Source organism: Camarhynchus parvulus, chromosome 9 (genome assembly GCF_901933205.1).
Source record: "Camarhynchus parvulus chromosome 9, STF_HiC, whole genome shotgun sequence".
NCBI classification, from domain to species: domain Eukaryota; kingdom Metazoa; phylum Chordata; class Aves; order Passeriformes; family Thraupidae; genus Camarhynchus; species Camarhynchus parvulus.
The window spans coordinates 20,750,430-20,768,784 of NC_044579.1; the positions used below are offsets into that span (position 1 = coordinate 20,750,430).

General features: G+C 47.8%; 2 protein-coding genes across 2 annotated transcripts in view; both read right to left on the reverse strand.

Moving 5' to 3' along the window:
• Positions 1 to 1,858: 1,858 nt before the first annotated feature.
• On the reverse strand, positions 1,859 to 4,461 carry LOC115907090 (aquaporin-12-like). Its single transcript, XM_030954745.1, has 3 exons — positions 3,855 to 4,461; positions 2,888 to 3,004; positions 1,859 to 2,040 (listed from the first exon to the last, which is right to left on the reverse strand). The coding sequence occupies exons 1-3, from the start codon at positions 4,459 to 4,461 to the stop codon at positions 1,859 to 1,861; spliced, it is 906 nt and encodes a 301-aa protein (XP_030810605.1).
• An 8,184-nt stretch (positions 4,462 to 12,645) lies between these two features.
• PAK2 (p21 (RAC1) activated kinase 2) overlaps positions 12,646 to 18,355 on the reverse strand; it is a 39,144-nt gene continuing 33,434 nt past the window's right edge. The window contains exons 12-15 of the mRNA XM_030954590.1: positions 17,225 to 17,324; positions 14,525 to 14,721; positions 13,725 to 13,862; positions 12,646 to 12,807 (exon numbers count right to left, since the gene is read on the reverse strand). Coding sequence (XP_030810450.1) covers positions 12,721 to 12,807; positions 13,725 to 13,862; positions 14,525 to 14,721; positions 17,225 to 17,324 — 522 coding nt within the window. The 3' untranslated portion in view covers positions 12,646 to 12,720. The remainder of the gene's footprint in view (positions 12,808 to 13,724; positions 13,863 to 14,524; positions 14,722 to 17,224; positions 17,325 to 18,355) is intronic.

Consider the following 18,355-nt stretch of genomic DNA (forward strand, 5'->3'; position numbering starts at 1 on the left):
TCTCTCTGTCTGTCCGTGCAGCTGCACCTTGCCCCTGCTCCGTTGATGTTACCATGCTGGAAAAGAGCTTCTTAATTAAAAATAACAACAGTCACTGTCACTCCTTAAATTCCTCCTAATTACATCGGTCTGCTCAGTAGATGACCTCCCCAAAAGCCCCAGAAGCACATCCCAAACATTTGAATGTGTCCTAATATGTCCTGAAAAGTGGGGGGAAAAAAACAAAAAACAAAGCAAAACAAACAAACAAAAAAACTCCAACCAAATAAAAAAATGTTCTGAAAAAATTGCCCAGGGGGATCTGAGCATCCCAGGGTGTCCCTGGGGCAGGTACAAGGAGTCTCAAAGGTTTCAGCTTCCACCCAAAGGTCTCCTGCTCAGTTTGACCAGGAAAAAAGCCAGACCGTGCTCCCAGTGCCCTTCCTGGTGCAGTGCCAAGCATCCAGCCAGGCACAAGGAGAGGGCAACATTTGGGGATTTTGCTCGATGGCTTTGGGGTGTTCCATGAAGTTTCACCTCTGGGCCACATCCATGTGTATCTGTGTTGGTCCCTTCCCTCGTTCCTCCTGTTGGGATGTGGGGTGGGCTCATGGTGTCACAGGTCTGGGGTTCCTGCAGGTGCCTCCAGAGGGCAATCCCAGAGGAAATCACCTGGGATGGGCAGCCCAGAGGCCAAGCAGCACCCTGGGGATGTCTCCCCATGGACGCAGCAGAGGGGAGGGAGGAGCAGGGCTGGACACTGGGTACCAAACCTGCATCTGACACCTCCACTCCAGGTTTTCAGTGGGTGCCACTTGCTTATTCCCTGTTTGCACCTCAGGAAGTAGGAGCAGGTGATTCCTGTCAGGAGCTCTGATCCAGGGCAGAGATACTGGAACAGCCAGAGCATCACAATGTCCCTGTGCTGTCACCCAGGGTGCAGCTCCCACGGGCTGCCCTGGCCCCAGCACAGCCTGGGGGGATCCCCATTTCCAGGAGGTGTTTCCCCCTTTCCAGAGCAGGCAGCAGGCAGGGCAGAGGTGGTTTGGGCACCTCAGTGACTCCCATTTTCAGGGATGTCTCCCAGGAATGACATCACTCACCCAAATGCCAACCACAGCAATTTTTTGCCCCCACAAACTGAAATTTTATTGTTAGGAATATTTCACCTAGACACAGAGCAGAGCCCAGGGATGCACAGCAGCTGCCTGGGTCTCTTTTTTTTCGTTTTTCTAATTACAGACCCTTTGCACACCATTTCTTGATGCTTTATAGCATCAAAAGCCAGGCTAAGCACAGCCCCAGAGGAGCAGGTTCTCCCATGGCCAGTGAACTCTCTTGCCTTGGAGCATTTTTAATTCCTCTCCAACACTTGCCAGGTTCAGCCTGTGCAATTCAAGGACTTCAGGCCAAGTTTAACTCAAAACCCCACCAATTTTTAACCAGTATCCATTAATCACTCAAAAGATCAAAGCCTGTTTCCTCCCCATCCCAAGTGTCCAAGGCAGTTACTGGCCTGTACTGTGTTTTTAGGGCTGCAAGAGACCCAGTGGGGTTATTGCAGGCACTGCACGATGCAATAACCCCGGGTTGCTCAAGCCTGCCCATGGAACGGTCCCAGCTCTCTGTGAGACTCCTGGCAGAACAAGACAACGGGCAATTTATGCAAAAGTGTTCCGTGTTTTCCTTCTGAGGCAGCAGTGTGGGCTTGAAACATTTCGGGCTCTCCAGGGAGGCTTTCAAAGCAATTCCCAAGGGAGCTCAGGGGCTCGGGCATCCTGCAGAATTCCTTTGTGATGCTTTAAGGACTGAACGAGCTGCAAAATCCTCCACACCGGGAAACCCTTTCCCAAGAAAAGGGCTGCCAGGACCTCTTGGCTCAGGCACGGGGCTCCGAGTTGCTCTTCCCCCCTTTCCTCTTCTTCGGTGGTTTGTCCCCCTCCACCTGCACTGTCACCTTTGCCTTGGGCACCTTGTACTTGCTCTTCTGGCTGTAGAGGAGGTTTTTCTGGAAGAGGCGTGGGATGTTGCCCTGGAACAGCAGGAGGGCAGCGAGCATCCCTGCAATGAGAGCACAGACCCCTTCCGAGCGCTGTGGGGAGAATCTCCACCCTCCCCACAGCTCAGCCGCGGCTTTGGGTCCTTGTCACAACCTTCACCATGACCAAAAGGCAGCTCAGCACCACTGAGAGTCCCCACCGAGAGCTGGGGGACCCTCACTGTGCTGCTTGAAGGACAGTTTACCACTGTGTCGTTAACATAACAAACAATGCTTGTTTTGACCCATAAACTACCCCAGTTTTCTGGCAGAGAATCATTAAGGTTGGAACAGTCCTCTGAGCCCATCAAGCCCAACCATTCCCTCACCGCTGGTCATGACCCCAGTGCCACATCCAGGCTTTTAAATCCCTGCAGGGACGGTGTCTGCACCACTGCCTTCAGCAGGGTGCCAGTGCCTGACCACCCTTCAGGGAAGAAATTTTCTCCATACCCAACCTAAACTTCCCCTGGGGCAACTTGAGGCCGTTTCCTCTTGTCCCATCAGAGTTACCTGGGAGCAGAGCCCGACCCCCACCTGGCTCCACCCTCAGCACACATCCAGCTCCCCATGACCGTGCTGGAGCTGGGGACAACCTCAAAGCACAGCTCAGCCTGCCATTGTCCTAAAACACCTTTGCTAAACCTCACCCAGACTTGGGCTTCAGGGAGATTTCTGCCCTTGTACCACACAGAAGTTGGATTTTAAAAAATTCGATAGCAGAGATGACCCCAGAGCCAACGAGGCAGGATGAAAAGTGACACTTGCCACTGGCAACCCCAAGTTCAGCCCTTTGCCAGAACAGTCCACTTTACACTGAGCATTTCTGCCTTGTCCCCATGCCAGCTCCTGCCCCTGGGAAGATCTCACCTGCGAGGGGCCCCAGCCAGTAGACCTGGATGTAGTCCCAGAAGCTGCTCCCCGAGCAGTGGAAGGTGCTGGCTGTGGCCAGGGCAGGGTTGAAGAAGGCCCCCGTGTATGGTCCAGCTGTGTGGGAAGAGAAACGTGGCCAACAGTCCCACTGCAGCCTCTGGAACCCTGACAAAGGGCTGAGACCCCTCCTGCCTGTCTTCTCAGGGTGGGGAAATCCCACCCTTGTGGCCCTGAGCTTTGTGGGAAGCAGGAAAGCCCAGTGCAGGACTGGGGGATCGCAGGAGGGGAGGATCCAGGGAAGGGATCCCAGTCTTGAGCTGCGTCTGTAAGCCAAAATTCACCTACAGCCTGTCACTGTCATATTTTCTGAAAAATCCCCTTGCCCAGGATTCTTCTCCTGGCAAGCTGAGAAACCTCAGAGAGAAATGAAAACAATTCTTATCTCATCTGCTTCTCCTGTGTTGCGCTCATGTGGAATGTGTTTGGAGATTGTTTACCCACAGGTGATTGTTTCATTGGATGCTGCTGTGAGTTGTTTTCACTCTTTGGCCAATTGGGGCCAAGCTGTGTTGAGACTCTGGAAAGAGTCATGAGTTTTCATTATTATCTTTTTAGCCTTCTGTAAGCATCCTTTCTGTATTCTCTAGTATAGTATAGTATAGTATTCTTTAATATAACAGTATAGTATTCTTTAATATAATAAGACCATAAAATAATAAATTAGACTTCTAAGAACATGGAGTCAGATTCATCATTCCTCCCTTCGTCTGGGAACCCTGCTAATACAAGAGCAGCCCAGATAGCCCAAAGTGCCAAAATAACAGAAAACAAACACCTTAGTAGTCGTTACCTTGTTAACCCCTACCTCTCCAGTCCTGAAAGATGAAAAACAGGGGGCTGTTCCTCCCCCCAGATGAGGTATTTTTCCAAATGACTGGGGAGAGGAAACGCCAGCGCTGCTCACCTGTGTAGGTCAGGAAGGTGACAGTGGCTGCCAGCGCAGGGACCCGGTACAGGGGGTGACTCTGTCGCAGCTTGAGGAGGATGAGGTGGAACAGGAGGGAGCAGGAGCCCTCCACGAAGGCAGCGTGGGGCAGGGAGGCATGGATGGAGGAGCTGCACTCGGGAGCGATCAGGTTCTGGATGAAGTGCAGCTGTGTGAGCTCCCAGGACCAGTAGAGCCGGGTGAGAGCCCAGCCCGTCCCTGCACCCACACCCTGGGCCAGCAGCTTGGCCCCCGTGGCTGCCAGGCTGCACTCCAGGAGCAGGAACTCCTGCAGGGACACCGTTGGGTTGGCGGATGCTCCGTCCAAAGAGGCGCCGTGGACAGCAGAGAGGAGGAAGAGGAGGGTCAGGACCACGTCCAGGCCAAAGCCACCACCCCAGGGGCCGATGTCCATCAGCATCCTCAGCTCCAGGCAGCTCATGCACAGCTGGAATGAGCCAGCAAATTCCCTGGCAAGGCAGCCATGTATCCCCGGGGACAGAAGCCTCTTGGAAAGCCACCTGAGCACCTGGCACAGCCCAAAAACCAGGAAGAAAAAAGCAATGGAGACATTCAATCCATCCATAGTGAAGGCTGTGCTGGGGCAGAGTCTGGGAAGGAGCAGCAGAGGCTCCTGCACCTCCTCTTTATAAAGCCAAGCACAAGCAAACGTGGCACAGCCCAACAGGCCTGGGAAGGGCCACATGTGCGGCCCCCATGGGACAATGCCAGTGCCACAGGGAGCTGCTGGACTCACAGCAGCTGGAGCAGCCACCAGGATGTTTGTCCCAGAAAATCCTGGTGTTATCTCCGCCAGGCACTGAGCCCCCAGACCCAGCATTCACACCTGAGAGGCCACAGCAGCTCCCTAAAGCTGACAGCTCTTCCAGAAGGAACAAAAAACTTCATTTTCTTTCTGCTTGGCTCCAATGCCTGTGGCTGCCCCTGGATCCCTGCAAGTGTCCAAGGCCAGGTTGGACAGGGCTTGGAGCAACCTGGGATAGTGGAAGGTGTCCCTGCCCATGGAAAGGGGTGGAAAGAAATAGGTTTAAGGTCCCTTCCAACCCAAACCATTCTGGGATTCCATGGTAAACAATACATGATGAGTCTTCTGGGTCATTTGCCTGATCTGCAGCAGCAGTGTCACCATTCACCACTCTGAACCCACATTTGCCATCCCTACGGGGCAGGCAGTGCTGCCAGGTAACCCAGCTCCTCCTCTCACTGCCCTGTCACACACATAGAGCCAACAGCTTTGATTTGGGCCATTTTATTTCCCTCCAAGTCATTTATAAAAGAAATTACCATTTATAAAAGAAATTACCAGGCTACCCAGTTTTGAAGCACACTTGGGCAGGGATGAGGCTCTTCATACAGTTCAAGGTGGCTCCAGCAGTGCAGCCCAATCCATGAAAAGCAGGAGCAGATGCCTCAAATGCTTTGGAGCCTCTCCCTCAACAGCCTTTGGCAGCAGAGAAGAAACAGGACATTGTGGGGGTGCTTGTGAAGGCCACAGCTCAGCACCTCCCCCTGCAGCACCCTCCCTCCTCTCATCCCTCCCCACTCCTTTCCAGCCCCCAGTGCCCTCCCTGCAGGGGTTTTGGGAAGGGATCACTGCTCACAGCCCTGGCTCTGGGAACCATGGGAAGTCTGGGCAAGGAGAGGGAGCAGCTGCCAACCACCCATCATCCAAGCCCTCCTCTCCTCCCCCCCCAAACCTTTTGGCCAGCCTGCCTCAAAACTTCTCCCAGTTTAACCTTTTTACCCCAATTCACTCTCAAGACGGCAAGACAAGCACCCATCTTTCACCTCAAATGAACAAATAACTTAGCTTGAATAACAGAGGATGAAATATTCTTTAAGAGTCTCACAAATTAGTAATTTTGTCCTCAAGAAAACTGACTTCTGGCAGCAATGAAGTGCTGGTCAAAGCTACTGCAAAACCAACCATAAAATACCTAATATCATAATCCAACTCAATTCTTTCCACCTCCCCTCCCTCCTCCTGTGTTCCTCAGGAGTAGAGAAACCAGCAAAGTTTCCTCTTTAGAAACAAAACATCACAAGGACCCAGCAACACAGCCCGAATCCAGTCTCTGGAAAAGAACCACCAGATCACAGGACACAGACTGGTAAAACTGGGAAAGAAATTCCAACATCTTTTCCTTCCCCCAGAAATGGTTCTTCTCCTTCTTCTCAACCATTGTTAAGAGTTGGGCCTTAGGAAATAAACATTCCAATGTTTAAAAACTATTTCCCACCCATTGCTTGCAATTCTGCCCCTGGCACAGCTGTGGGACATTCAGCCCAGGCTGGATAGAGGAGCTGGGAGCTGTTGATTCCAAGGACAACTATGGGATTAAACAAGGCCAGGGGCTCATTCCCTCATTTGTGTTAGTGCTGACAGCAGACTCCATGCAGGGCTGCTCTTCTAGGAACAAAACTATCTAAAAATTCCAATATTCCCACCAAAACCTCCTTTTCTGTAGCTGATGTAGGAACATCAGTGTCCTTCTAAACCAAAAGTGCTTTCAAGGCTTAAAATGCAGACATTTAAGTGTAGCCACTGGACAGGAACAAGTTGGCACTTCAAGATTTCAGCAAAATAAACACTCCCCAAAAACACTGAACAGTCACAAGAGCTGAGCAGAGCCACCCTGGCTCCCTCACTCTTTTCACCCTCAAAGAGGCAACAGCTACAAGAAAAAAAGAGTTATAAGATTATTTAAGGGGAGTTTCACGGGGCAGAGGGTGGATTAGAGCTTTCCAGGAGCAGCCACATGTTCTCAGCTGCTGTGACAAGGCAGCAGGAACCTAGGGCAGGTTTCCCTTCATGGTCAGGCAGGAAAAGGGCTCCAAGGGATCCAAGAGTTAACTGTGCTTTGTCAAAGAACTGTGGTCATCCTTGGCTCTAGAAACAAGGAATTCCAGAAGACATCAGTCCTGAGGAAGATCAGCCCTGCACATGTGTGGACACATCTCCCCTGCAGACCATTTCAAGGAGCTGCCCTGAGTCCCATCAGTGTCCCCAGAGCTGATCCACAGTTGTACCAAGCTGGATTCATTGTCCAGAGCCCTCCAGGGAACACCAGGACATGGAGCTTCTGCATTGAGACACATCCATGCCTTGACACAGCCTGTCTGCTCTTCCCTCCTCTGCACTGACTCAACTCAGCTCCAAAGCAGAAGTCTGGGGGCCCTGAAAGAGAATGAGCAACTCCTAACTTCCCACTGGGAAAATCCCATTAGAAAACCCCAACCACTGGTCCTTATGGGCTGTTTTAACACTAAGGTCAACGGAGATTTGAAATCTTGATGGATTTGATGATCCTAAAGGTCTTTTCCAACCTTTCTGATTTGAAGTGATGATGTGCTGGAGGACATTCCCACTGCACACACCAGCTGGGAAAAGCAAGACAAGCTGTGTTGGTGCTGCCCTGCTCCCTCCTAACTGGCTGAAGGTACAGAAGTCACAAAGTCATTGTTCTCACTTGGTGGTATTTCCCTCCCTGAAGGAAAAGAAATCTGTCCTTAGGCTGGATTCAAAGCAGGGCAAACAGCTCTTAGTGAACCTGCTTCCTCCACACATCTGGAGAGCAACAGCCAGAGTCTGGCTGAGCTCAGCAAACTTTCATGTTGCTTTCTCACATGACTGAGGACAGCTGTTTTTATTAAAAATAATCTTGGGGGCAAAATGCAAGTTATATTTAAAAAGGGGAAAAAATGCAGCTGTGCAAATCCCTGGGAGCAGGGATCTATGGACAGCACAGGAGCCACTGGAACTGCACTGAAACCCAACAATGCTCGTCAGGCACCACCATGAAAATTATGCTAATGAGGATCCTCACTTTTCACCCACCCTGGTGCAGTCCAGACAGTTGTGCTCAGCTCTGCAGTAACTCACTGCAGCTGAACAGCAGCCCAGAAAGGGAGAAATTGCTGCCCCCAAATTTACTGCCTTCAAGAACTGTGTTTTAAATACCCAATCTTGAATAAGCTGATCTCAAAAAATGGGGCTGCTCTTGGGTTTAGTCTCAGGCAAGTCCAAGTCTCAGGTTCAGTGCAAGGGATGAGCAAGTTCACACAAGACTTAGGAGGATTTACCAAGAACTTGCAACTTTCAGCCGTGCAAGCCACAATCAGCCAAAGCCCTGCTCTCCTTTAAGTATCAAAATTCCAACAGTCCTGAGTTCCACTAAGCACCTTCTCCTCCTGTCCACTTTTCCCCCAGATATTAAATGTCAAATCTCTTAAATGCAGTGTTAAAGAACACCAGTTTAAATGCACAAAGAGCGGATCATATAGAAAGACAAAGATACTACAACAAATTGGTAACCCTGAAGAGACAGGCTCTGAGCAAACCAACATTCTCATGTGTGGGTGAAGCAGCTGCTGGAGATGAGTGGCTTCTTCATTTCCCTTTGTCAGTGTAGCAGCAAAGCTTGTACAACATGCAAGAAAGGGGAAGAGCCCATTTCCCAGCAACACACAGGGAATACAGGACATGCCAAGTCCTCGCCATTCACAACTGAGGCAGGAACTTCATCCGGAGCCAACTGACCCGGCCCCAACCCCAAAGCAAATCCCTCCTTGTCCTTGGCTGGACTGGCAGGCCAACATCCCACAGCCTTTTTGTAGGTCCAGTGGAAAACAGAAGTGGCTCTCTGCAGCCTTGGAGGCCCAGAGGCACCACGGATCTCATCCCAAGTCCTCGAAGAGCTGTCGGCACCCGGTGCCCTCACTCCCGTGGTCCAACACCGATCAGCGGCGACGGAGCAAACCCAAATCTTCCCAGCAGCCAGCAGGACAGCTCAATTCCCATGGATCCTGTGCCATAACAAGCAGGACAGTGGATGGTGCCCATGGTGCAACAAAGCAGAGCTCTTGGGAGCAGCTCCTGAATCGCCATCACACCTCCAGAGGTCACTGGGCCCATCGGTCCCAGCCCAGCACTGGCCAAGGAGGGGGAAGATGCAGCTGGGATGGGCCAGGCTGGTGTTTGCCCTGCTCCCTTCACATGGGTCTCTTCCACAGTGGGTGAAAAGGGTGTTTTGGAGCTGCTCTCCTCCCATCAGCCATCCAGGAAAGCTTGTGGGGATCCCAAGGCTGGTACTGACGCTGATGAGTAATAAAACTTTAAACAAACAGGCTGGTATAGCATAAAATTATATCCACCACCATTAAAGCACTCATAAGAAGCTTAATTACAAATACATTCTATAAATCTCAGTAAAACACTGACACATGAACCCTTTCAGATACTCTTGTTCATCATCTGTTCATCAGGTGTTCATCATCTGTTCAGATCATGCTTCCAAAATCTTGTTATCAAAGGCATAAACTCATGACAGGGAAAAGGGGGGAAAAAACCCCAAAGGTTTTTTAAAAGTTTATTTCTAGCCCTGAAAGAACAGTTATTAAACAAAGTCAACAAATACAGTAGTTAATATTGCAGTAACAATTAAATAACATAATGGGATTAAATTACACAAAAGGCAACATTAACATCTGAAGACAGTTAAAAAAATAAAAAGAAAGCTTGCACCTACTTCCATTCCCATCAACAGCATAAGGAACAGAGGGAAAAACAGACCAGAGAGATTTATTGACTCAATTCCAGCTGGAGAGACCCTTAATCACATTTTTGCTCCCTCCCAGCCCCCTCTGACAAGGGGACCCATCTGCTGTAGCCCAAACTTTGCACCTCCCTGCACAGAGAGCCAGGGGGGAAGGCTCCAATTAATCTCATTAACACCTAAGGCAGGGCAAAGTGCTCGTTCCCATGGTTATTTTTACTAAGAACTCTGGTTTGTTCTATGATAACAACATCCCAGGAATCTCACACTCCCTGCACACTTGCACCTCAGCCACAAGCTGCCCAAGTGACACTTCACAGGGATCGTGTGCACATCTGATCCCCACTCAGGATCTTGGGTGGGCACCCAAGAGGGATGCACAGGAATCCCCACATTTGGATGCAATTCATCCCTTCCCATCATTTCCTCCAGCTCTGGCTGGTCCCCACCTGCCCCAGTGCCACGGCAGAGCTGTCAGCCCTGCACCCACCCAAGGACTCTGCTCTGCTCCCAGCAGGGAAAACCCACACCTTGGAGCTTCTCACCTTGCAGACACCCTCAGAAAAGTGATGCCTGACCCTCCAGACACAAAAGCACAGCACAAAAACCTTCTCCTGGCTCTCCTCTCCTGCCAGCCCCACCTCTGATCCCCATGGAAACCTCACCACAGAACAGCTGCTGTGTGGGGCCAGGGAGATGCTGGCACTTCCCAGCCTTGGAGCTGAACATTATCCCAGGTCACACACACACAATTTGGGAACTTGGGACTGGGCCAAGTTTTGTGCATTAGGATGGCTGAATCTTCAGAAATTGTCTCCTAAATTGGACAAATTTTGCAACATATGTTTTAAACCGTTCTCATTCACCAGTAAAAATGAACTAATAAGTTAAAATTACTTATGATTTCTTGTTTACTATTTAAAAAAGCTAAATTTATCTAGATTGTGCCATTAAAAAAAAAAAGATGAAAGAAAGAAAAGCTCCCATTTTAACTCTGGCACAAGGAGTTTCACCAAGTCCATTGCCAGCAATGGACAAAGAGGGAACCACTGGTACAACAGGTTTTTTCCTCAGCCAAGCCTCCTCACTGCTCCATTTGACCAGGGAGCCAGGACACACTCAAAACAGGATGATTACAGTGCCCATGGCTCATAATAAACTTTTTTCCAGGCAAATGCACTTGGATTACCTTACCTGGCATGAGACACTTCCTTGAATTTCAAATTTAAAGCCATAACTGTTCTCACACTTACAGCAAGAGGGATTTATCCCTGTGAGGAACAGTTAAGGTAATTAAACCAACACAGATTTTAATTGCCACACAGGAGCAGAACACAAGCTGAACCTGCCCAACCAGGCACCCTGCTGGCCCCACAGGACCCCCAGAAGCTGTGAGACCCCAGCCCTGCTCCTTTCCACCATCTGCCCCCCAAACTGCCTCTGCCATCCTGCCCAGCCACTCTCACCTGGGAGTTTGTTTTGTCATATCTTGGCTACCAGTCCCCAGAATGTCATTCTCTCTACAGAGATACTGAAATTCTCAGAAAATGATTTCTATCCCCTGCCAGCAATGCTTGGAAAAGTGTGCAAAAATTTTTATTCAGGGTCCTCTGTCCATACCCAACCGTAGCTCTGTCTGTCCCAGGCCCTGCCCCACTGGGAATGCAATAAAATCCCACTAAAGTCATAGTTATTCTTTCACAGACTCATTTGGCACATTGGTACTACTTGGCTCTTCCTTAAACACTTGGGGAGGTTGAAATGCATAGACTGTAGCATTAGAAGGGGCACAGGCTCTGCTAAACTCAACCCTGGCAACACCCCAAGAACTCAACTGCTCAGGCTGTTGCTGTCCTTCAGAAGGAGGCACTTTTTGTTGTGTTGAAGGGTTGGCTGCAGCCATCCTGGCTAGCACAGACTCCTCAGGGACAAGATCAGAATGACACCAGCCAGTCCAACAGGCCCCACGATGGTCTGACAGCACTGCTTCCCCTCTGCTTCATCGCACAACTTTGGCATCTCCAGGTGTTCATCATCATCTGTTCAGATCATGCTTCCAAAATCCTGTATCGTCAGTGTCCTCAGATCTGGTTATTTGTTCTTCTGGTTTCATTAGTACAAATGGAGCACATACAAAACTGGAAAAAAATAGCTCTAATACTTTAAACTCTGACAACTCCATAGGTTGATGCATTATTTGCTTGGCGGGGGGAGGAGGGGGGAAATTACAACATATACAAAAATGTATTTGATACAAAGAAGGGAAATGTAAAATAAAAAAAGTCAAAGGCACCAGCATAACTTCCAAAGCCCAAGTCAGAGCACAGATACAAGTTTGTGAACCACCCACTGCACCAAGCACGTTATCCCTCAAGCTTCTGGCCAGCAAGTCTAACAGGGAAAAAAAGAGCAGACAGGAAGACAGCTGGAATTTTTTCTTGCCCTGACTAGAACTGATCATTTGATCATAAATAAAGTATCTGACCCCAACCTACACATCCATAACCCACATCCAAAGACTTGACCGATCATTAAGGTTCTACAAAGAGGCCACATTTTTGATTTTAAAAAAAGTCCACAGAGCACAGGTATGAGAAACAGCTGAATACTTCTCTTCCCCCTCTCTCTCTTGCTCTCTCTCTCCTTTTTCATCATAAAAAGTGAAAAGAATCTCCATACATTGTGATTCCTTAAGTAACCGAGTTGTTGATTCTACAGTACAGCGACAGCTAATCCGAAAAAGAAATGAGGGGCAAGATGTACCTTCACATTCGCCACACCTGCCGTGAATCTGGTCACTGGGAGCTTCCCACAGGGATTGCAGGTAGAGGGGAGGAAGAGGAGAGTCATAGAGATCAGCAGGTAAAATTAGTACTGCTCTCTGAAAGCTTGAATCTGTCATTCAAGTATTGAAAGTACCCAGAGGGTACAACGGGAGCTGTTACAGCGAAGTCGTTAAAACCCCTTAAAGCCCCGGGCACAGCAAGTGGTATTTCTGGGCTGTCTGGGAAACAAAAAAATCAGAATAAAAAAACCCCACAAAGGCCAGTAATTCAGCCCTCAATTCCTTCTGGACCCCAGACAGGGATCTCTAGAGTCGCCACAATGTATTTGGGTGTCTTCTGGATGAGAGTTTCTTCCCTTTTGCAGACGTTTCCCACCCCCACAAAAACCCCTTCCCTCCCCCCCCCGAAGTGTAACAATTTCATATATTATAAAGATTTGTAAAATACAAACAAACAAAAAAGGAAGAAGGCTGTGGCAGGATGTTAGCGGTTACTCTTCATTGCTTCTTTGGCTGCCAGGATCAGTGGCGTCAAGCTGGACAGAGGTTTGGCCAGTTTCAAGAAGGGATGCTGCCAGGAAGACAGAAACATGAGGAATCAGTGAAAGACACACTTTTAAAGGTTTGATTTCCAGCAGGATTCATGTTTCCATGGAGCTAGGCAGCAATGAATCTGCATTTTAACTGTTCAATTGTGTCATGTGTTTCTCCTGATGGTTACAAGGACAACACGATCCCAAGCTGCCTGGGATCACACTGCCTTGCCCAATTGAGTTTCTCCTGGAATATCTCACTGGTTTTGGAAAAGGTGAGTATTGAAGCTGCACTTGCAATGAGCAAAACAAAGATCTAAACAAGAAATAATCAGAGAAATGTAAGAAGCAGCAGCTGCTTTACTAGGGAAAGCCTCTACACCATGTGCCTCAGAGCTACTCCTTGCTCTGCCCAGGAATGGCATCAGCGATTCCCTCACACCTTCACACAATGCTGCCTACAAGCAGATCTCATGTAACAAGCCAACCTTTTTCCAGTGCACAGAAAGTATTTAAAATCAAAACTAAAAGGAGAAGTGGTGTCGCTGCTCCAGGTGCTCAGCTCATAGAGAAGAACCCAGCAGGGAGAAAGGAAACTTTTCTTTTCAAGGCTTGAACACTGGTGTCAGACCAGCAGATTATTTCATCAGGAGCTCTGAGGGGCACATTTGCAAGTGGAAGTATGAAAAGCAATGCAAATGCTATCAGTGACCACCCTCTGAAAGGAGTTCCTAAACTCCTGGACATTTTGGCAGTGGCAGAGTGAAATCACAGATTATGATGGAATAACTTTGGAGTATATTATAAATCTTTCCTGCCAACTGCTCTCACTACAGTTCCCAGGAGATAACACAGAAAAAAAAAGAAGAAAGGATGCCAGTCTATGGTGTGGTTCATCACAGGCTGACCTAACTCTGCCTTCTGGACCTCCCTGTGAGAAGCAGCAGAGTCTCACCTGTAGCAATTCTTTGGCTGATCCTCTTTTCTCCACATCCATCTCCAAACATCGGTTCAGGAAATCCCGGAATATTGGGGACAGTTTCTCGGGGTTCTGGAGTTCTGGTGTGCCATTAGTTGCTATCAAATATAAAGCCTGTAAAATAAAGAATAAGATATAGCCAAAACCAAGCTTTAAAAGATGTCAAACTGACCTGCCTTGTGGCAAGCCCTCAGATGAGAGGGCTCTGCAGCTACTTCTCCTCAACTTCAGAGACTAGAACTGTAAAAATGCCACATTTGTAGGCACTCATGACTTATTCTTGCTAGTAGCAAAATAATGTTCAAGATCCTTTGGCAACAGATACTGACCTTAGCAAAGAAAACATCAGCTTGTGACACAGCAGCACTTTAATATCTTGGGTTTACTTTCCCCAGACTATCACAGAGGCCTGAGGTCAAAGTCCTGTGTTTTATTTACAGGCAGGCAGATCTTCTAAGTACCACCACAGAATCCCAGACTGGTTTGGGTTGAAATGGACCTTAAAGCCCATCTTGTTCCACCCCCTGCCTTGGGCAGGGACACCTTCCACTATCCCAGGTTATTCCAAGCCCCGTCCAACCTGGCCTTGGACACTTCCAGGGATGGAGAGTCAGGGTAAGGCTGACTGCAAATTCAAGATAGCTGTCTTCCTATGGAGGAATTTTCTTGTACTGCTGAAGCTTGTTGGCTTTTTCATTTAATTTTCTTTTTAATGCAGATGCAATTAACGAACAAGTGGTGAACACCCAGTTCCTGCAACACCAGGAGCTTCTTACCCTCAGGGGGTTCTCGTTGAGGTATGGGGGCTCTCCTTCCACCATCTCAATAGCCATGATGCCCAGGGACCAGATGTCCACTTTGGGGCCGTAGGCTTTCCGTGTCACCACCTCGGGAGCCATCCAGTACGGAGTCCCCACCATGGTGCTGCGCTTGCTCTGCTCAGGGGTGATCTGGGCACAGAACCCAAAGTCAGCTGCAGGACAACACAAGTTTAACAGGTTAAACTGGTGCACCCCAAGAAGTGGTTTTTCTAGAAGACTTTTCTATTGCTACACATACATTTCATTGAGAGGGGTTTGGGGGCAGTTTCTTCTTTCCTCCCCCACTACATTCTCCGTATTTAAAAAGCCAACGTGCAATGAAAATACAAAACCTGAAGGTGCTTAAGCAGGGCAGAATTCCATGGAGTGAAGACAAGGCTTTTGCCCTCTGGAAACAAGAATTACCCTGCAGAAGAATGGTGTTTGCCCAGTCCTTCCATCAAGAGTTCTACAATGGTAACAGCCAAAATAAGCAATCGGGCAGAACACAGGCAGAGTGTTCTGCAAGTGGTGTGTTATACAGCCTGAATGAGAAGAAATCCATCCACAATCCATGGCTTCTGCCCTGCTAAACAGATTGTACTTGTGCAGCTACTGAGGTCAACATTTCACAGCACTTTGGCCATCTATACAGGTACTACAGCTGACAGACACGGAAACAAGGCTCCAGGGAAGTGCAGTGCTACCCCACTCAGCAGCAGGAACCTGGACAAACAAACCTTTCCACAAGGTAATTACCAAAGAGAACAACCACACTCAAGAAAAGGAGAAAAGTCACCTATTCCTATAGCCTTCAGGTGCAGCAGCAATGCATGTCCCATCATGTTACTTTATCCAGCTGCAGCACTCCCACTTCCCAGGCATGTAAAGCATCAATAAGAACACAGTTAAGGCAGGAGACAGATATTACCTTATCATTGACACTAAGTTAGAGAAAGAGAGAGAGAAAGAGAGAGGGAGGGAGAGAAGAGAGAGAGAAATTTAAATTCCAGGGCGATTTTGGAAGTGTTATGCCAAGCAGTGCTAAGGAAAGAGCCAAGTCATGGAAGTGCCAAGTTGTACCAAGACCATTTAACAAAGAACTAATCCCCCTGACAGTCAAAATGCTGCCTTAAAAAAAACCCAAAAAACAACAAAACCAAACAAAAAACAACCCTATAGGAGTCACCAAGTTCCTCCTGCACTTTTTGGCCTTATCAAGGTGTCACAGTCACCTCCCAGCACGGCCCATTTCTGTGACCAGCCCAAGGAAGCAGCAGCACTCTGTTCTCCTGACCTTCCAGCCAGGCTTCCAGCACCAGCTACCAGCACAGAGGAAGAAGACAGGCACAGTTTCACCCACCATTAGCATGTGTAGCTGCAGTGGTGACACCTGTCCTGCCACCAGACTCCCCCAGAGAAGGGCAAGAGGTCAAAAAGAAGGTGCAGCTTCTCCCACCCTAAACTTCTGCTAAAGCACTATAACCACACAGCCCCAGAACAGCTTGTTCAGCACTGATTACACCACCTCCCCTTCATACAGGGAATTTTGGCAGCTGACTCCTGTCTTCTGCTGTGTCTCCTTCCTCCTCATCCTCCCCCAATGTGCTGGCATGATGATTTTGACTCAGCTACTAACTCTGTCCTTTGGCCACTTTGCTTTGACACCTCTTTTGCAATTTTGATCCTTCTCCAGCTAACTCTTCTCAGCCACATCCTCTGCTGTAACTGTCCATCTCTCTTCAGCCTCTGAATCCACAGTTTGTGCACAGACACATCACACCCTTAAAATAAAATTCCCTATGCAAGCAAGCAGTGCATCCAACAATGCTGGCATGCAAATCAGGTTGCTGGTAATCTTTCTTCACACTTCACCTCACAAATAAAGTGAGACTGCAAACCATCTAGAATAGGAATATTGCTAAGGCACATTTTCATGGGACTTCAAATTCCTACTGAAAACACTTTTTGCTTCACACCTTTTTGCCTTATCTCTTTGATTTTTATATGCTTTATATGTTCCTACATACAAGAAAAGCAGATAATGCACCTCTTTCTCAACAGTCCTGACAGCTACCAGTGCTTCCACATCATTTTTATTTACACACACCAGAAAAGGATTTACTGTCCAAGCCCATGCATGCATAACTATTACCTGAAAACCAAGTAGCTTGTTTTGTCATGATTATATTCATAAAAATGTTACACTTCCAGTCCAAGAAAAAGTACAGAGTTAGACTAGACAGCAATAAATGACCAATAATGCCCAATTTTCTTGTTAGTGGCCTTTTCATGAATAGGGCAAAGCATTAATATCAACTCCTGACATCCTAACAAAGCCACTGCAGTTTGCTGCAACTTTGCTCTTGCAATCACATTCCCATTTTGCTTCACTGTCTGTGCCAGTTACTTCCTATTTACCAACAAATTCATGGGGCCACAGGTTTGCTTCATCATCCTTCCAGGCCAACACATTCACAGCCCCAGTCTGAGGGCCCTGAGAGTATCAGCACCTGCTGTCTGACACATATTTTATAACAGAATTGGTTTCTATTACAGTCAATAAAAAACACCTTAAATTTCCCTGCTAATTCTCCTTCTATCAATTTACACACTCTGAGGCAGAGATTCCTGGAAAAGGGAAAACAAAACATGAAACAATTGGCTGCTACTCACTTAATTTAACTGATCCATCCATTCCTAACAGCACATTGTCACTCTTTATGTCCCTGTGGATCACCTGGTTGGCATGGAGGAACTCAAGCGCTTGCAAGCACTGGATAGGAGAGAAAAAAACACCACTCAGCATCCAGGAACAGAGCTGCTGCACTTGAGCACAAATTCAAAGCCAAGTTCACACCCTCAGCCAGCTCTGAGTGCAAGAATAGAAAGGCATTATTGAAAATAACCAGCAGAGGAAGCTCTTGGGCTAAAAAATACACTCTGGATTTCAGGAGCTCAAAAATCATTTCACAGTGGAGTTTCTGTATCTTAACAAATGAATCCTTTAAACTCCTCATCACTCAAGATGCTCTCAGAAATCCCTGATGCTAATTTTGGCACACCCCACAGATTCTGCAGTGGAACCATAAAGGATTAAGTGAAAGCTTTTCAGGCTGAGGTCTCACCAAGAGGAATTGGTGGGGCTTCATGTCCAACATCCACACAACTTCTACAGTGAAGGCTGTAAAACATCTTCATTCTGAAAGGCTCTAATACTGGTTTGCATTGTTTTCAGATTAAAATCTTTCACATTAAGTTGCTGCCCAAAACCATAATGAAATTTACTTTTGTTATTTGAGAATAAAAGGCAAAAGAACAAAAGCCAGATTTTTCTCTTTCCATCTAAGCAGAACATTTGCCATTTGCAGCTTGGCACAGATGTCCCCACCGAGTTTTTTTTAAATCTTGGTTTGCTTTAGCAAAGTGACACTGATTTGCAAAAGTAAATGTATCTAAAACACTGGGCAGCAGAGTTTTGACAGAGTACAATAGTTCAGTATTTGATTTCTTCCTCAGAAAAGTTGATTACTGTTACAGTAAATAGTTACTCTTTTGGTTCTCTGCTTCCAGCTCTGGTTTCTCTGGAAACCATTCCCTGTCCATACACGTTACTGTGCAAGTTTGCTTTCCCTCCCCTCCCTTGGGGTGAGTCACAAAACTTCTCGTCATGCTGATGGAGTCAGATGGGCTTTTTAAAAGCCTCCAGTTTCTCCTGCACAGCAGATAACACAATTCTCCTTCTGCCATGATAAAATCAAGCCTGAGCTGGATACTGGCACTTGCTCAGGGCAGAAACCACTGATA

Bases quoted from the DNA above. Each gene is read 5' to 3' on its own strand.
- LOC115907090 (XM_030954745.1), bottom strand. From the start codon at position 4,461: ATGGATGGATTGAATGTCTCCATTGCTTTTTTCTTCCTGGTTTTTGGG. The intron at 3,005-3,854 runs GTGAGCAGCGCT...CTTCCCACACAG, and splicing joins CACCTTCCTGACCTACACAG to CTGGACCATACACGGGGGCC. The intron at 2,041-2,887 runs GTGAGATCTTCC...CTCTCATTGCAG, and splicing joins CTGGCTGGGGCCCCTCGCAG to GGATGCTCGCTGCCCTCCTG.